Source organism: Geotrypetes seraphini, chromosome 3 (genome assembly GCF_902459505.1).
Source record: "Geotrypetes seraphini chromosome 3, aGeoSer1.1, whole genome shotgun sequence".
Lineage (NCBI taxonomy): Eukaryota > Metazoa > Chordata > Amphibia > Gymnophiona > Dermophiidae > Geotrypetes > Geotrypetes seraphini.
Window position 1 is genome coordinate 182,582,280 of NC_047086.1, and position 13,726 is coordinate 182,596,005.

The 13,726-nt window shown below is 43.7% G+C and overlaps 1 protein-coding gene across 3 annotated transcripts in view; it reads left to right on the forward strand.

The window, feature by feature from the left end:
- The window catches only part of ARID1B (AT-rich interaction domain 1B), a 938,949-nt gene extending 926,190 nt beyond the window's left edge, over nucleotides 1-12,759 (forward strand). For all 3 annotated transcript variants that reach the window (XM_033937003.1, XM_033937004.1, XM_033937005.1), the window contains one exon: nucleotides 9,717-12,759. In XM_033937003.1, the coding sequence (XP_033792894.1) occupies nucleotides 9,717-11,444 (1,728 nt within the window). In that variant the 3' untranslated portion in view covers nucleotides 11,445-12,759. The remainder of the gene's footprint in view (nucleotides 1-9,716) is intronic.
- The last annotated feature ends 967 nt before the right edge of the window (nucleotides 12,760-13,726 follow it).

A 13,726-nucleotide genomic window follows, 5' to 3' on the forward strand; every position in this document is an offset into this window, starting at 1 on the left:
GATGTTTAAATACCTCACTGCAAAATTTAAAATACCTTCCCAGGTTGGCTAAGTGATGATTTTCTGCTTCTGGGTCACGCGTGCTCTATTTTTATTTTATAAATTGTTTATTAATTTTATATAGTAAAATATAGCTGATACACAGTGTAAGAAAATTTATATGAATTAGCAATATATTCAGAAAACGCCAAGAAACTATACATAAATAACTTAAGACCAATCCCCTCCAACCCGCCAAAATAAGACCACCCCCTCCTGTATGTGTGTAAAAGGATCTTGAACTGGAACCAAGTCCAAAAGGGTACATTTTATGTGATTATGTTTATAGAACATTAACATATGTATCTAGCAGACCCCAGGTTTTTTAAAATTTTTGAAACTTCCCAGATCTCTCTTTCAAACCTATAATACTGATGTAGTTTCCCACCAGAATGAAAAATTCAAACAATCCGAATATTTCCAATTTCTCATTATCATCTGTATTGCAATTCCGGTCATAATTAGTAACAGTTTATCTTTATCTGCTCTAAGCAGATTATTAGACAAAGAAGTGCCGAAGATAACCATACCATAAGACAATAGTAAAGTCACTTCAAGAATGAGCCTAATTTTGCTCCAAATAGACCACCAAAAAACCTTTATTAAAGGACAATGAAACAAAAGATGATCTAAAGTACCTGCTTCAATTTGACAGTGCCAACATCTGTTGGAGCGTGTACTATCTAATTTTCGTAATCTCACCGGAGTCCAAAATATTCTGCATAATAAAAAATAAAGTGTTTGTCTCATTGAAGCAGAAGCAGTACAGTAAACTCTTTAATTCCAAAACCGGGGCTTCATAACAGGAGAGATATTATGTTGTATTTCTGAACTCCAGATATCTCATAGGCCATCATAGGCCACAGTAACTTTTTTAGGTAAATAATCATTTATTAACTTATACCATGCAGAGGCCTTGTGTCCATGAAACGTCACTTGGAAACAGAAAAATGGAAGGTTTTGTTGACCTTTTAAAGTATGCCAATCCAGAATACCATTTTTAATTGCCTGTTTTAATTGTAACCATTTAAAGTGCTGACTAGATTATAAACCAAATGACTGTTTCAATTGAAGAAAAGACATCAATTTATCTTGCTGACAAACATCTTCTAGGGTTCTAATCCAAGCTTGCAACCATGTTTTCCATAGAATTTTTGTTTTCCCCACCATAATTTTAGAATTTAGGCATAAAGACTGGGATTTTGTTTTCATAATAGGAGTTGGGAGTAAATTATCCATTAATTTTAAAGTCTTCCAAGTTGCTTGAACAATCAAATTACCTTTATAAATTCTTGGGAGATTAATACTCAATATGGGGCTCATAATCGAAAGAGAAAAACGTCCAAAACTCAGCCTAAGTTGGCACTTGGACAAACATTGTCCAAATACGTCCAAGTGCCGATATTAAAAACGGGTTTTGGACGTATTTCTAAACGACCTAGGCCTTCATAGTGCCGCTGAACGACCAAAGCTAAACGGGGTGTTTCAGGAGAAGTGTCGAGGGCGGGAGTTGGGCGGAACGTGGGCCGGCTTAAACTTAGTCGTACAGCATGTATAACTTAAAGTTATACAGCCTAGGATCGACGGAACTTGGACGTTGTGTCTTAGACCAGTGTTCTTCAACCTTTTTACACCCGTGGACCGGCAGAAAAAAAAGAATTATTTTGTGGACCGGCAAACTACTAGGACTAAAATTTAAAAACCCCGTTTCCGCCCCATCTCCGCGAGTCGGTCCCCACAAATCATCTGATCCCATCCACACAAGCCTCAGTTATGATTTTATATTGAATGTATTTTATTAAAGTATAAAAAGAAATAATATTCTGTACAATTGTCATTTTATAAATACAAATAATTCAAAGCAGGATCAACAAAACCCCTGTCTCCCCTCCCCTTCACATATATCCCCTCTACTATCAAGAAAACTGAACAAGCCAAATTATTACAGAATGCTACACAGAAATATCATGCTAACAGAATACTGCAGTCACACATGACAGGAATAGTTTTAGGGGAGTGCAACTAGGGCAACTGCCCCCTGGTCAGAGAGCGCCCTAAGCTGGAAGCTAAAGAAGCACCGCCTGGGCTTTGCAGTCCCCAGTTATGTCTAACACCAGCTCTAGCAGGATATATATTTCAAATCTGATATATTCTAATCACAAAATAGAAATAAAATTATTTTTTTCTACCTTTTGTCGTCTCTGGTTTCTGCTTTCAATCTTCTTTTCACTCTCTTCCTTCCAGCGTCTGCCCTCTCTGTCTCTTCAATCCAGCATCTGCCCCTTCCATCCACTGTCTGTCCTCTCCCCCTTCCATATGGTATCTGTCTTCTTTCTATGCCCCTCTCCCCCTTTCCATCCAGCTTGTGCCCCCTCTCTCCTTTTTACATGATTCATTCCAGCTTCATTGCTCTCTTCATTTTTATCTCTCCTACACCAGACCTATCATCGTTGTCTCTCTCTGCTTATTTTTCTGCTGACCCCTTCCTATCATCAATCTCTCTACTTTCTCATGCCTGTGTCTCCCTTCCCCTCCTCTAATCTCTCTTCCAGCTGTTTCCTTCCTTTTTTCATTCTCCCTTCCCTCCTCCTCCTGTCCAGCAGTAATTCTCTTCCCTCCCTCCCAGCAGCATCTCTCCTTCTCCCTCTCCAGTAGCAGCTGTCCCTTTTTTTCCTTGCCCAGCAGCTTCCCAGATTCCTTTCCCTTCTCCCCTCCCAGCAGCATCTCTCCTTCTCCCTCTCCAGTAGCAGCTGTCCCTTTTTTCCCCTGCCCAGCAGCTTCCCAGACTCTGATAGTGGTTTTCTCCCATCCCCGCAGCTCTTCTTACTTCCCAGCGCAGCGATTAACGAAGGCAGCCTCGGGTCCTTTGTTGGGTCACGCCGCCTCTGAGGAAAGAGGAAGTTGCATCATCAGAGGCAGCCGCGATTCAGCAAAAGCCCCGAGGCTGCCTTCGTTAATCGCTGCGCTGGGAAGTAAACGAGAGCTGCAGAGAGGGGAGAAAGCCACTGTCGGAGGCTCCCCAAGATCTCTCTGGCCCAGCGCACGCTTCACATGTTGATCTTGCCGGCCCTGCGCGGACCGGCAGGAAGTTGAAGTGAGTCAATCTTGTCGGCCCTGCGCAAACCGGCAAAAATTTCCTGCGGACCAACACCGGTCCACGGACCGGCGGTTGAACTGTGTCTTAGACTATATAAAACATAGTCTAAGTCACAAAAACCCACCTAAAGTCACCAGATAAGCACTGCAAACACACAAAACATACCCCCACACACTACCCCAGTGATCACCGACACCCCCCCAACCCCATAAAAATATTAATCACACCTTTAAAATTCAGCCTCCAGACCATCATCACCTGGCAGCCTGGCATAGGAAAGCCTAGTCGTCCAGCACAGAGGCAGCTTAAGCCATCTTGAGGGTGGGTTAGGGACTCATGGAGAGGAGGACCCATGCCCATAAGCCCCTGTAATCACTACATTGATACTTAAACATGTGCACTCCCTTATACTCCCCCAAAACCCTTTTTTACTGGCATATAAGTGGTTCCTGCAGCCATAAGGGCTATTGGGGTGGTAGATAAGTGGGTCTAGGGGATTCTGGAAGTGGTTTGGGGGAGCTCACCATGACCTATAAGGGAGCTGTAGTGAGGTGAAGACATGGCACCCTTTTTGTGAGGTTCACAGCAGTGCCCCTTAAGGTACCCCACTATTTAGGTGCTATGTCTGGGTGTTCAGTCCATCACTTTGCAGACCCCTCCCACGTCCAACAGGGCTTGTTCTAGGCGTTTTTGACTTGGACGAAAAGTTGGACGAAAATGTGGTATAAAGATGGACGATTTAGTGACTTGGATGATCAGATCTGCAGGACGTATAATTAGACAATTTTCGAAAGAAAAAAATTTTGGGCGTATTTTTCGAAAATGTGTCCTAGAATGTTTTTTACTTTGGATGACTTGCGAGTTAGACGAAAACGGACTTAGATGTTCCTTTCGATTATGCCCCTCTAAGTGTTTAAGACGAAGAGGGATGATCAGTTGAATTTCAAGAATTAACCAATCTGGTAGTTCATCAAATAATTCTGGAAGAATCCAGTACATACCTTGACGCAATATATAGGCCTGATGATATATACAAAAATTAGGAAAATTTACTCCATCCCCTGATTTAGATTTCTGTAAGGATGACATAGCAACTCTGGGATTTTTACCTAACCATAGGAAATTTGAAAGAATTCTATTTAACTTTTTATAAAAGGATACAGTGGTGCCTCACACAACGAACTTAATTGGTTCCAGGAGCAAGTTTGTTATGTGAAACGTTCGTTATGTGAAACGCGTTTTCCCATAGGAATACATGTAAAAAAAAATAATTCGTTCTGCAGCATAAAATATGCTAAGATGACATAAAAAAAGATAAATTTTTGGTTATTATTTTTATTTAGATACATCTAAAAACATAATTGTTTTTTAAAACAACACACATTTTTTAAATTTAAAGACAGACTAAGTAGAGTCTAATTTTACAGTGAGAGAGGGCAGAGTCTCAGCGGCAAAAACTGGGACTTAACTGTTCATTTTTTTTTTTTTCTACCGTGTTTCCCCGATGATAAGGCAGGGCCATCAAATAAGACAGCCCCCCCCTTTTTAGAAAAAAATGTAAAATAAGGCACCCCCCCGCAAATAAGCCACCCACCGATACCTGCGCTTACCCGAATCGGGTGGTACGGTGGGTGACTCCGTGTGGTCCTTGGCACCCCCGACACGATCGGGGCAAGAGGGAGCTCAAGCCCTCTTGCCCCCCCGACTCCCCGACACGATCGGGGCAAGAGGGAGCCCAAGCCCTCTTGCCCCCCGACTCCCCGACACGATCGGGGCAAGAGGGAGCCCAAGCCCTCTTGCCCCCCCGACTCCCCGACACGATCGGGGCAAGAGGGAGCCCAAGCCCTCTTGCCCCCCCCCCGACTCCCCGACACGATCGGGGCAAGAGGGAGCCCAAGCCCTCTTGCCCCCCGACTCCCCGACACGATCGGGGCAAGAGGGAGCCCAAGCCCTCTTGCCCCCCCGACTCCCCGACACGATCGGGGCAAGAGGGAGCCCAAGCCCTCTTGCCCCGCCGATTCCCCAACTCCCCGACAATATCGGGCCAGGAGGGAGCCCAAGTCCTCCTGGCCACGGCGACCCCCTAACCCCACCCTGCACTACATTACGGGCAGGAGGGATCCCAGGCCCTCCTGCCCTCGACGCAAACCCCCCCTCCCCCCAACGACCGCCCCCCCAGCCGACCCGCGACCCCCACGACACCCCCAACCCCCTTCCCCGTACCTTTCTGTAGTTGGCCGGACAGACGGGAGCCAAACCCGCCTGTCCGGCAGGCAGCCAACGACGGAATGAGGCCGGATTGGCCCATCCGTCCCAAAGCTCCGCCTACTGGTGGGGCCTAAGGCGCCTGGGCCAATCAGAATAGGCCCGGGAGCCTTAGGTCCCTCCTGGGGGCAGGGCCTGAGGCACATGGTCGGGTTGGGCCCATGTGCCTCAGGCCCCGCCCCCAGGAGGGATCTAAGGCTCCTGGGCCTATTCTGATTGGCCCAGGCGCCTTAGGCCCCACCAGTAGGCGGAGCTTTGGGACGGATGGGCCAATCCGGCCTCATTCCGTCGTTGGCTGCCTGCCGGACAGGCGGGTTTGTCTCCCGTCTGTCCGGCCAACTACAGAAAGGTACGGGGAAGGGGGTTGGGGGTGTCGTGGGGGTCGGCCAGGGGGGTCGCGGGTCGGCTGGGGGGCGGTCGGAGGTTCTTGGGGGGGGGCGGTCGTTGGGGGGAGGGGGGGTTTGCGTCGAGGGCAGGAGGGCCTGGGATCCCTCCTGCCCGTAATGTAGTGCAGGGTGGGGTTCGGGGGTCGCCGTGGCCAGGAGGACTTGGGCTCCCTCCTGGCCCGATCGTGTCGGGGAGTCGGGGGGGCAAGAGGGCTTGGGCTCCCTCTTGCCCCGATCGTGTCGGGGAGTCGGGGGGGCAAGAGGGCTTGAGCTCCCTCTTGCCCCGATCGTGTCGGGGAGTCGGGGGGGGGCAAGAGGGCTTGGGCTCCCTCTTGCCCCGATCGTGTCGGGGAGGCGGGGGGGCAAGAGGGCTTGAGCTCCCTCTTGCCCCGATCGTGTCGGGGAGTCGGGGGGACAAGAGGGCTTGGGCTCCCTCTTGCCCCGATCGTGTCGGGGAGTCGGGGGGGCAAGAGGGCTTGGGCTCCCTCTTGCCCCGATCGTGTTGGGGAGTCGGGGGGGGGCAAGAGGGAGCCAGGCGGAGAGAGGGCAGTTAAGCGCAGTGCCTGCGCGGAAGGATGCAGCTCGGGCGACTTCGTTGTGTGAAACGAAGTTCGTTGTACGAATCAAGACATAAAGTTCGTTGTGCGCAGCGTTCGCTGTGCGAGGCGTCCGTTATGCGAGGCACCACTGTAACTGAAAAAAATTGGTAACATGCTCAACTGGTTACAGGAGCAATCATCATCTTGATTGTTTCAATTCTCCCCCACCAAGAAAGATGCAACGGGTTCCATCGCTCACACATCTCTTTAACCGTTGTCAATAATCTTTTTTCATTGAAATCATAGTTTCCTCCAGAGTTCTTTGAATAATTATTCCTAAATATCACGCATACTCTGAATTTTGCAACTCCACTCACTTTTGGGTTAGAAGTTATGAGAAATATGGAAAATAGACCTGGAGCATTAAGAGAGAAGATCCAGTTGAATGAGTTGTGTGGAATGGGAGGGTGGAGGATAATGAGAGGACAGAAATTGAATAGGAGGAAAGTAAGAAGGCTAAAGAGACAGAGTATTGGAGAAAAGGACAGAAAGTTACACCTGGAAGGGAGGGAGTGATGAGTTATGAAGTGGAGGATGGAAAGTATTGCACTGGTTTGCAGCTGGGAAAGCACACATCCCATGTACTTCTACCACCTCATTCCACCATTAAAAAATTAATGGAGATGGGGATGGAAGAAGGTCAGGAGTACACAGCAAATGCATTTTATCCTTAGCAAATAAGCCATATCAGTGCTTTAAAGGGATCGTTTCTGGTCTTTTGCTTTGGTCAACACAAAAGGGTGAAAACATAAATTGTATTTATAATGTATTATTTATAATCTTTCTTTGTCCAAGGCAGAAGACTTAAACATACATAATAAAATGAGCAAATACAAACAAAAGTACAACTACAACACAAATGCTGCAGAATGCCAAGGTATATCAGTCTAGCACAGTGGTCTCAAACTTGTGGCCCGAGGGCCACATGCGGTCCGCCAGGTACTATTTTGAGGTCCTCGGTATGTTTATCATAATCACAAAAGTAAAATAAAACCGATTCTTGATCATATGTCTCCTTAGCTATAAATTACAATATTATTATTAAGACTTAGATAAAAGGAAAGATTTATAAACTATAAAGAGTTTTACCTCATGCAAAATTGTCATTTCTTTAATAAGACATTAACTGGGGGGGATCACCTCTAGGGATGAGTAACCTTGAAAGAGACCTGGGAGTGATAGTAGACACATCATTGAAGGCGTCAGCACAGTGCGCCACAGCCTCAAGGAAGGCGAACAGAATGTTGGGCATCATTAAGAAGGGTATCACAACCAGGACGAAGGAAGTAATCCTGCCACTGTATCGTGCAATGGTGCGCCCGCACCTGGAGTACTGTGTCCAGTACTGGTCGCCGTACCTCAAGAAGGACATGGCGGTACTTGAGAGAGTCCAGAGAAGAGCAACTAAGTAATAAAGGGTATGGAAGACCTCTCATATACTGACAGACTGAAGAAGTTGGGGCTTTTCTCCTTGGAAAAGCGGAGACTCAGAGGAGACATGATAGAAACCTTCAAGATCATGAAGGGCATAGAAAGAGTGGACATGGACAGATTTTTCAAATTACGGGGAACCACAAGCACAAGGGGGTACTCGGAGAAACTGAAAGGGGAAAGGTTTAGAACAAACGCCAGGAAGTTCTTTTTCACTCAGAGGGTGGTGGATACATGGAACGCGCTACCAGAGGATGTGATAAGCAGAAGCACACTACAGGGCTTCAAAGAGGGTCTGGACAGGTACCTGGAGGACAAAGGGATTGAGGGGTACAGATAGGAGTAGAGGTAGGTAATAGGGATAGAATTAGAGGATCAGAGGCAGTTACAAAATTAGTCATGGACACTGTTCAGGCAATTAGGCTTGATGGGCCGCCGCGGGAGCGGACCACTGGGCAGGATGGACCTCTGGTCTGACTCAACGGAGGCAACTTCTTATGTTCTTAACTATTTTTTCTGAGGCCCTCCAAGTACCTACAAATCAAAAATGTGGCCCTGCAAAGGGTTTGAGTTTGAGACCACTGGTCTAGCATAAACAAGATCTGAGTTCTAACCAAAAACCTCATGTAACAGATAGAAGCGGAACTGTCTTTTAAAAGAAAATATTTGTTTTTTCAGCTCCATGGGCAGCTTATTCCACTCATTTGGTCCAGTCACAGAAAATACACCATTTCTGGGTTTATTCAGTCTCCATTGATGATAGTCAGGGACAATCATATCCCCTGGCACAGGGCACGTGTTGGAAAACAGCATTGCAAATTTGATTTTAATTAATATGAGTAGCCCTTGGTAAAGTCCATAATGAACCAACACTAACAACTTTAAAAAATATGCAAAAGGCAATAGGCAACCATTTCAGCTGTACTTAGTAAGAAAACACATGATCAATTTTCATCAGTCCATAAAGTAAATGTACTGCAGAGTTCTGGACTACCTGCATGATTGAAGACTAGAAGATGGTAAACCCAGACAGTGGCATAGCGAGAATGGGAGGCACCTGGGGGGGGGGGTGCCCAACATCTCCATGGAATGCATCCCCAACTCTTCCCTGCCACTCAAAGCATCCCCACATACCTCTTGAAATGTTCGCCGGCATGTGCAGCATCTTCCATCTCTTGCTTATATTGGTCTTAGCTCTCTTCTGACATCACATCTTGATCGTACAACCAGGAAGTGATGTCAAAAGGGAGCAGAGGATGGCAGGAGATGGAAGATACTGCTCACACTGGCAAATATTTCAAGAGGTACACAGAAAGGAGGAACGGCACCGGCGCTTCCACCAAGAATCACCTGGGGCGGTCCATACACCTCCCCTTACAAGCCTCTGAACCCAGATATGCAATGTTGCAGTAGTCCAGCCTGTTTAGAATCATGGCCTGCAAAACCTGTCAAAAGTCATTCATCGATATCGATGGTTTCAATTTACTTAATAAACAAAGTTTGAAACCATGGGCCAGATTAGCAGTAAGATACTTGTTGTTTACCATAGGACCCATTATATTCAGTAGAACCTATTTACTAATAACTTGTGTTAATAGCGGCATCCTTTATTAAATCTACCCTCTACATACAGATTTTTAGATAATATGTTTGACCTTTTCTTGGCATCAGATCAATTTCCTTTTTGCTCAAGATTTTTAACTTCAGTGAGTGAATAATTATTTTTAAATAAAGAATTACAATAATTTAACAAATGTTTCCATGGTTTCTTAGTACAGATATGATCATTTTGCCAAGTTACTGCCTGCAATTGTAATATTTATATCAAAGAGTTTTAAAATGAAGTCATATTGTGATGATAATGACCATTTCTCTTTGCTTTTCTTTCTTTTTTTATAGTTATCTGGATTTCTTGAACTATTAGTGGAATATTTTAGGAAATGTCTCATAGACATTTTCAGAATACTAAAGGAGTATGAAGTAGGAGATCCAGGACAGAAAGCACTTGATCAAAATACAGAGAACAACAAAGACAGTCAGTCTGTGGCAGACGAGGAAGAAGCTATTGATTATGGAGAGGAAGATGATGAAGAGGAAGAAGACAAATATGAAAATGAGCAGAGCAGTACAGGAGAAAAGTGTTCAGATATTGACACTCCTGATGACAGCATAGATCCTGCTGAGAGGCAAAAACAAGCCAGTAAATTTGATAAACTGCCAATAAAGATTGTCAGGAAGAGTAACTTGTTTGTTGTTGATCGGTCTGACAAGTTGGGACATGTCCAAGAATTCAACAGTGGACTTCTTCACTGGCAGCTTGGTGGTGGTGACACAACAGAGCACATCCAAACTCACTTTGAGAGCAAGATGGAGATTCCTTTTTGTAGGAGAGCACTACCGTCCTTGAATTCCTTAAGCAAAAAGAAGAGAGAATGGGATGGGAAAGAACCTGAGGAACCTGTTGAATCTGAGGAGCTTCCAGAAAAAAGTATAACGGCAACCATCGATGATGTCCTATCAGCTCGGCCTGGGGCATTGCCTGAAGACTCAAACAACTCTTGTTCACATACAGAGAGCAGCAAATTTGCCTTCAGAATCCATCAAGCCAAAAATCAAAAAAATATTAAGCTGCTGGAGGATGAACCAAGAAACAGAGATGAAACTCCTGTATGCACCATTGCTCATTGGCAGGACTCACTAGCCAAGCGTTGTGTCTGTGTATCAAATATCATCCGCAGCTTGTCCTTTGTGCCTGGCAATGATGCTGAGATGTCTAAGCATCCTGGCCTGGTGCTTATTCTGGGAAAGTTGATTCTTCTCCACCATGAGCATCCAGAGAGAAAGCGAGCACCACAGACATACGAAAAGGATGAAGAAGAGGACAAAGGGGTGGCCTGCAGCAAGAATGAGTGGTGGTGGGACTGCCTCGAAGTCTTGCGGGAGAATACTTTGGTCACATTAGCCAACATTTCTGGGCAGCTAGACTTGTCTGCTTACACAGAAAGCATTTGTTTGCCAATTTTGGATGGCTTGCTACACTGGATGGTGTGCCCATCTGCAGAGGCACAGGATCCTTTCCCAACTGTTGGGCCCAACTCAGTCTTATCACCTCAGAGACTTGTGCTGGAGACACTATGTAAACTTAGTATCCAGGACAATAATGTGGACCTTATCTTGGCTACTCCCCCATTTAGTCGTCAAGAGAAATTCTATTCTACTTTAGTTAGATATGTTGGGGAACGTAAAAATGCAGTCTGCAGAGAAATGTCTATGGCACTCTTATCAAATCTTGCCCAAGGGGACACATTAGTGGCAAGGGCCATTGCTGTACAGAAAGGAAGCATTGGAAATCTGATAAGCTTCCTGGAAGATGGGGTCACTATGGCCCAATACCAGCAGAACCAGCATAACCTCATGCACATGCACCCTCCACCTCTGGAGCCTCCCAGTGTAGACATGATGTGCAGGGCAGCCAAAGCTTTGTTAGCCATGGCCAGGGTAGAAGAAAACCGTTCTGAATTTCTTTTACACGAAGGCCGCTTGCTGGATATCTCGATATCAGCTGTTCTGAACTCTTTGGCTGCCAGTGTCATCTGCGATGTACTCTTTCTGATTGGGCAGTTATGACATAAGTGAGGAGCCAAGCATGTGTGATTGAAGATTAGAGGGTCACATAAAATGGGCTGTGTTCTGTTCTTGTTTATCTAAGGTCAGAAGAAGAAGGAAATTAAGAGTCTTTGCTCCTCTACCCCATTCACTATTTACCAATTGGGAATTTTAAAAATTATCACTTTAAACATTTACTGAAATTAATATTTACTGTCTGTGTATAAGTACATCATTTTTGTATTTCGTTTTATAACCAAAGGTGGTATCCAATACATTCAAAGGTCGTTCATTTTTCCATAGATTTTCCTTTGCAATGTTAATTTCCCATGCTAGTATGCCCTATTTGGGGGGAAGCAAAATAGTGACTGAAAAAATATGGAAAACATCATTTAATAGGAAAATCTTGCCATTTTGAAAAAATGTGACAATATTAGTTCTTATATTTTTGTTTTCTTCTTTCATATTTTTTTTCTGCAAACCTGTAACTCGGCACCCAAACCTTTGTGCAATAGAACTTCTAGTGAGATAAGTTTAGGGGGATCAATGAGGTTTGTTGCTAGTCAAATAATGAAACAATATTGATTTCTTCACAGGAAAATGGTTGTGTTAGTCTAGGAGCAAAATAAACAAACAAACAAAAAAAAAATAGCCACACACGACAGATTTTTAAAACCTGACAATAATAAATATAAATTGTTTCCTCGCCCTTACTGTCATGTCCATATCTGTTGTTCTTCACATATTGTTTAATCCGTTTTAAAATATTTTTTCTACTGCCCATGGGCCATGATGTATATAGAAGTTGTACATTAAATATACCCTCATTGTTATTTCTCTTTTCTTCCTTGTTTTTTTAAAGTACAGAATTTAGATTTTTTTTTTTTCATGATGTGGTTACTACGAAGTGACGGTAGTCTTAAATATTAATTTTCATTTTTATTATTATTGTTATTTTTTATTTGGGCCATATCTGCAAACGAGGGTAATGTACAAGTTTCTGTATGTATAAAGTCATGCTCTATTTCAGGAGAGCAGCTGATCGCAATTTGCTTCATAATCAAGGTGTGGAAATGGTTGCTTACCAGTAGACAAGGATTAGCATATACGGATACTATTTACACAACAAAAAAGATGAAGAAACACAACTTCAGAGAATTTTCAGTGATGAGAATCATCATATTTGTATTTCGAGATAATGTAGTTAACAAACAGGAAAACATTGATGTAAATTCCTTTTCTTCTGGCTTAATGAATATCATTTATTCAGTATAAAATCTTTATACTATATGTTCCACATGTTAAAAATAAATGTACATTAAATCTTGTTAAGCACTGTGATGGGTGTTCTTGAATAAAGTTTTAGTTTTTATTTGGGTACTTAAAGTCAAATATTACATTTTAACATGAAAGTTATTTTACAAGTAAAGAGCCACAGACTAATGGAAACTGGAGAAGATGCTCATCTTTGATATTGAAAATAAATGATCACAGGAAAACATAAATATCATCCAAAAATTAAATCACTACTTCATTTTGACCAGCAAAATACTATGGTGCTGATTTTGCCACCACTTTGGCCAAACTATGCCCACAGATCTCATAAAAAAGGCAAACTCTTCCTGTGCCTATCCCAGGCCTTCTTGAATTCAGACACAGTCTCTGTCTCCACTACCTCTTCTGGGAGACTATTCCATTCATCTACCACCCGTTCTGTAAAGAAGTGTTTCCTTAGATTACTCCAGAGCCTATCACCTCTTAACTTCATCCTATGCCCTCTCATTGCAGAGTTTCCTTTCAAATGAAAGAGACTCGACTCATGCGCATTTACATTACATAGGTATTTAAATGTCTCCCGCCTTTCCTCCAAAGTATACAGATTGAGATCTTTACGTCTGTCCTCAAATGCCTTATGATGAAGACCATATACCATTTTAGTAGCCGTCCTCTACACTGGCTCCATCCTTTTTATATCTCTTTGAAGGTGCGGCTCCAGAATTTTACACAATATTTTTAGTTGCCCATATATTGCTGAAACATGACACAAGGACGCCGATTACCGATTTAGCTGTCATGCCACTGCCCTACTGTGTCTAGTAGAAAGAGTCACAAATGCAGAGTTTTAGATTTAAGAGTAAATAGCCACAATATATACTCAACATAAGAAACCTTTGCTAAATTGAGTTGCTTTGTGCTGATCATGTATTTTTCAATATGTAGTTTGCTTTTACAGCTCACTTTCCTGCTAATTCAGATGTGCTTGTGCAGAAAATCTTAAAAATGGGAAGTTTTTTATGTGAAAG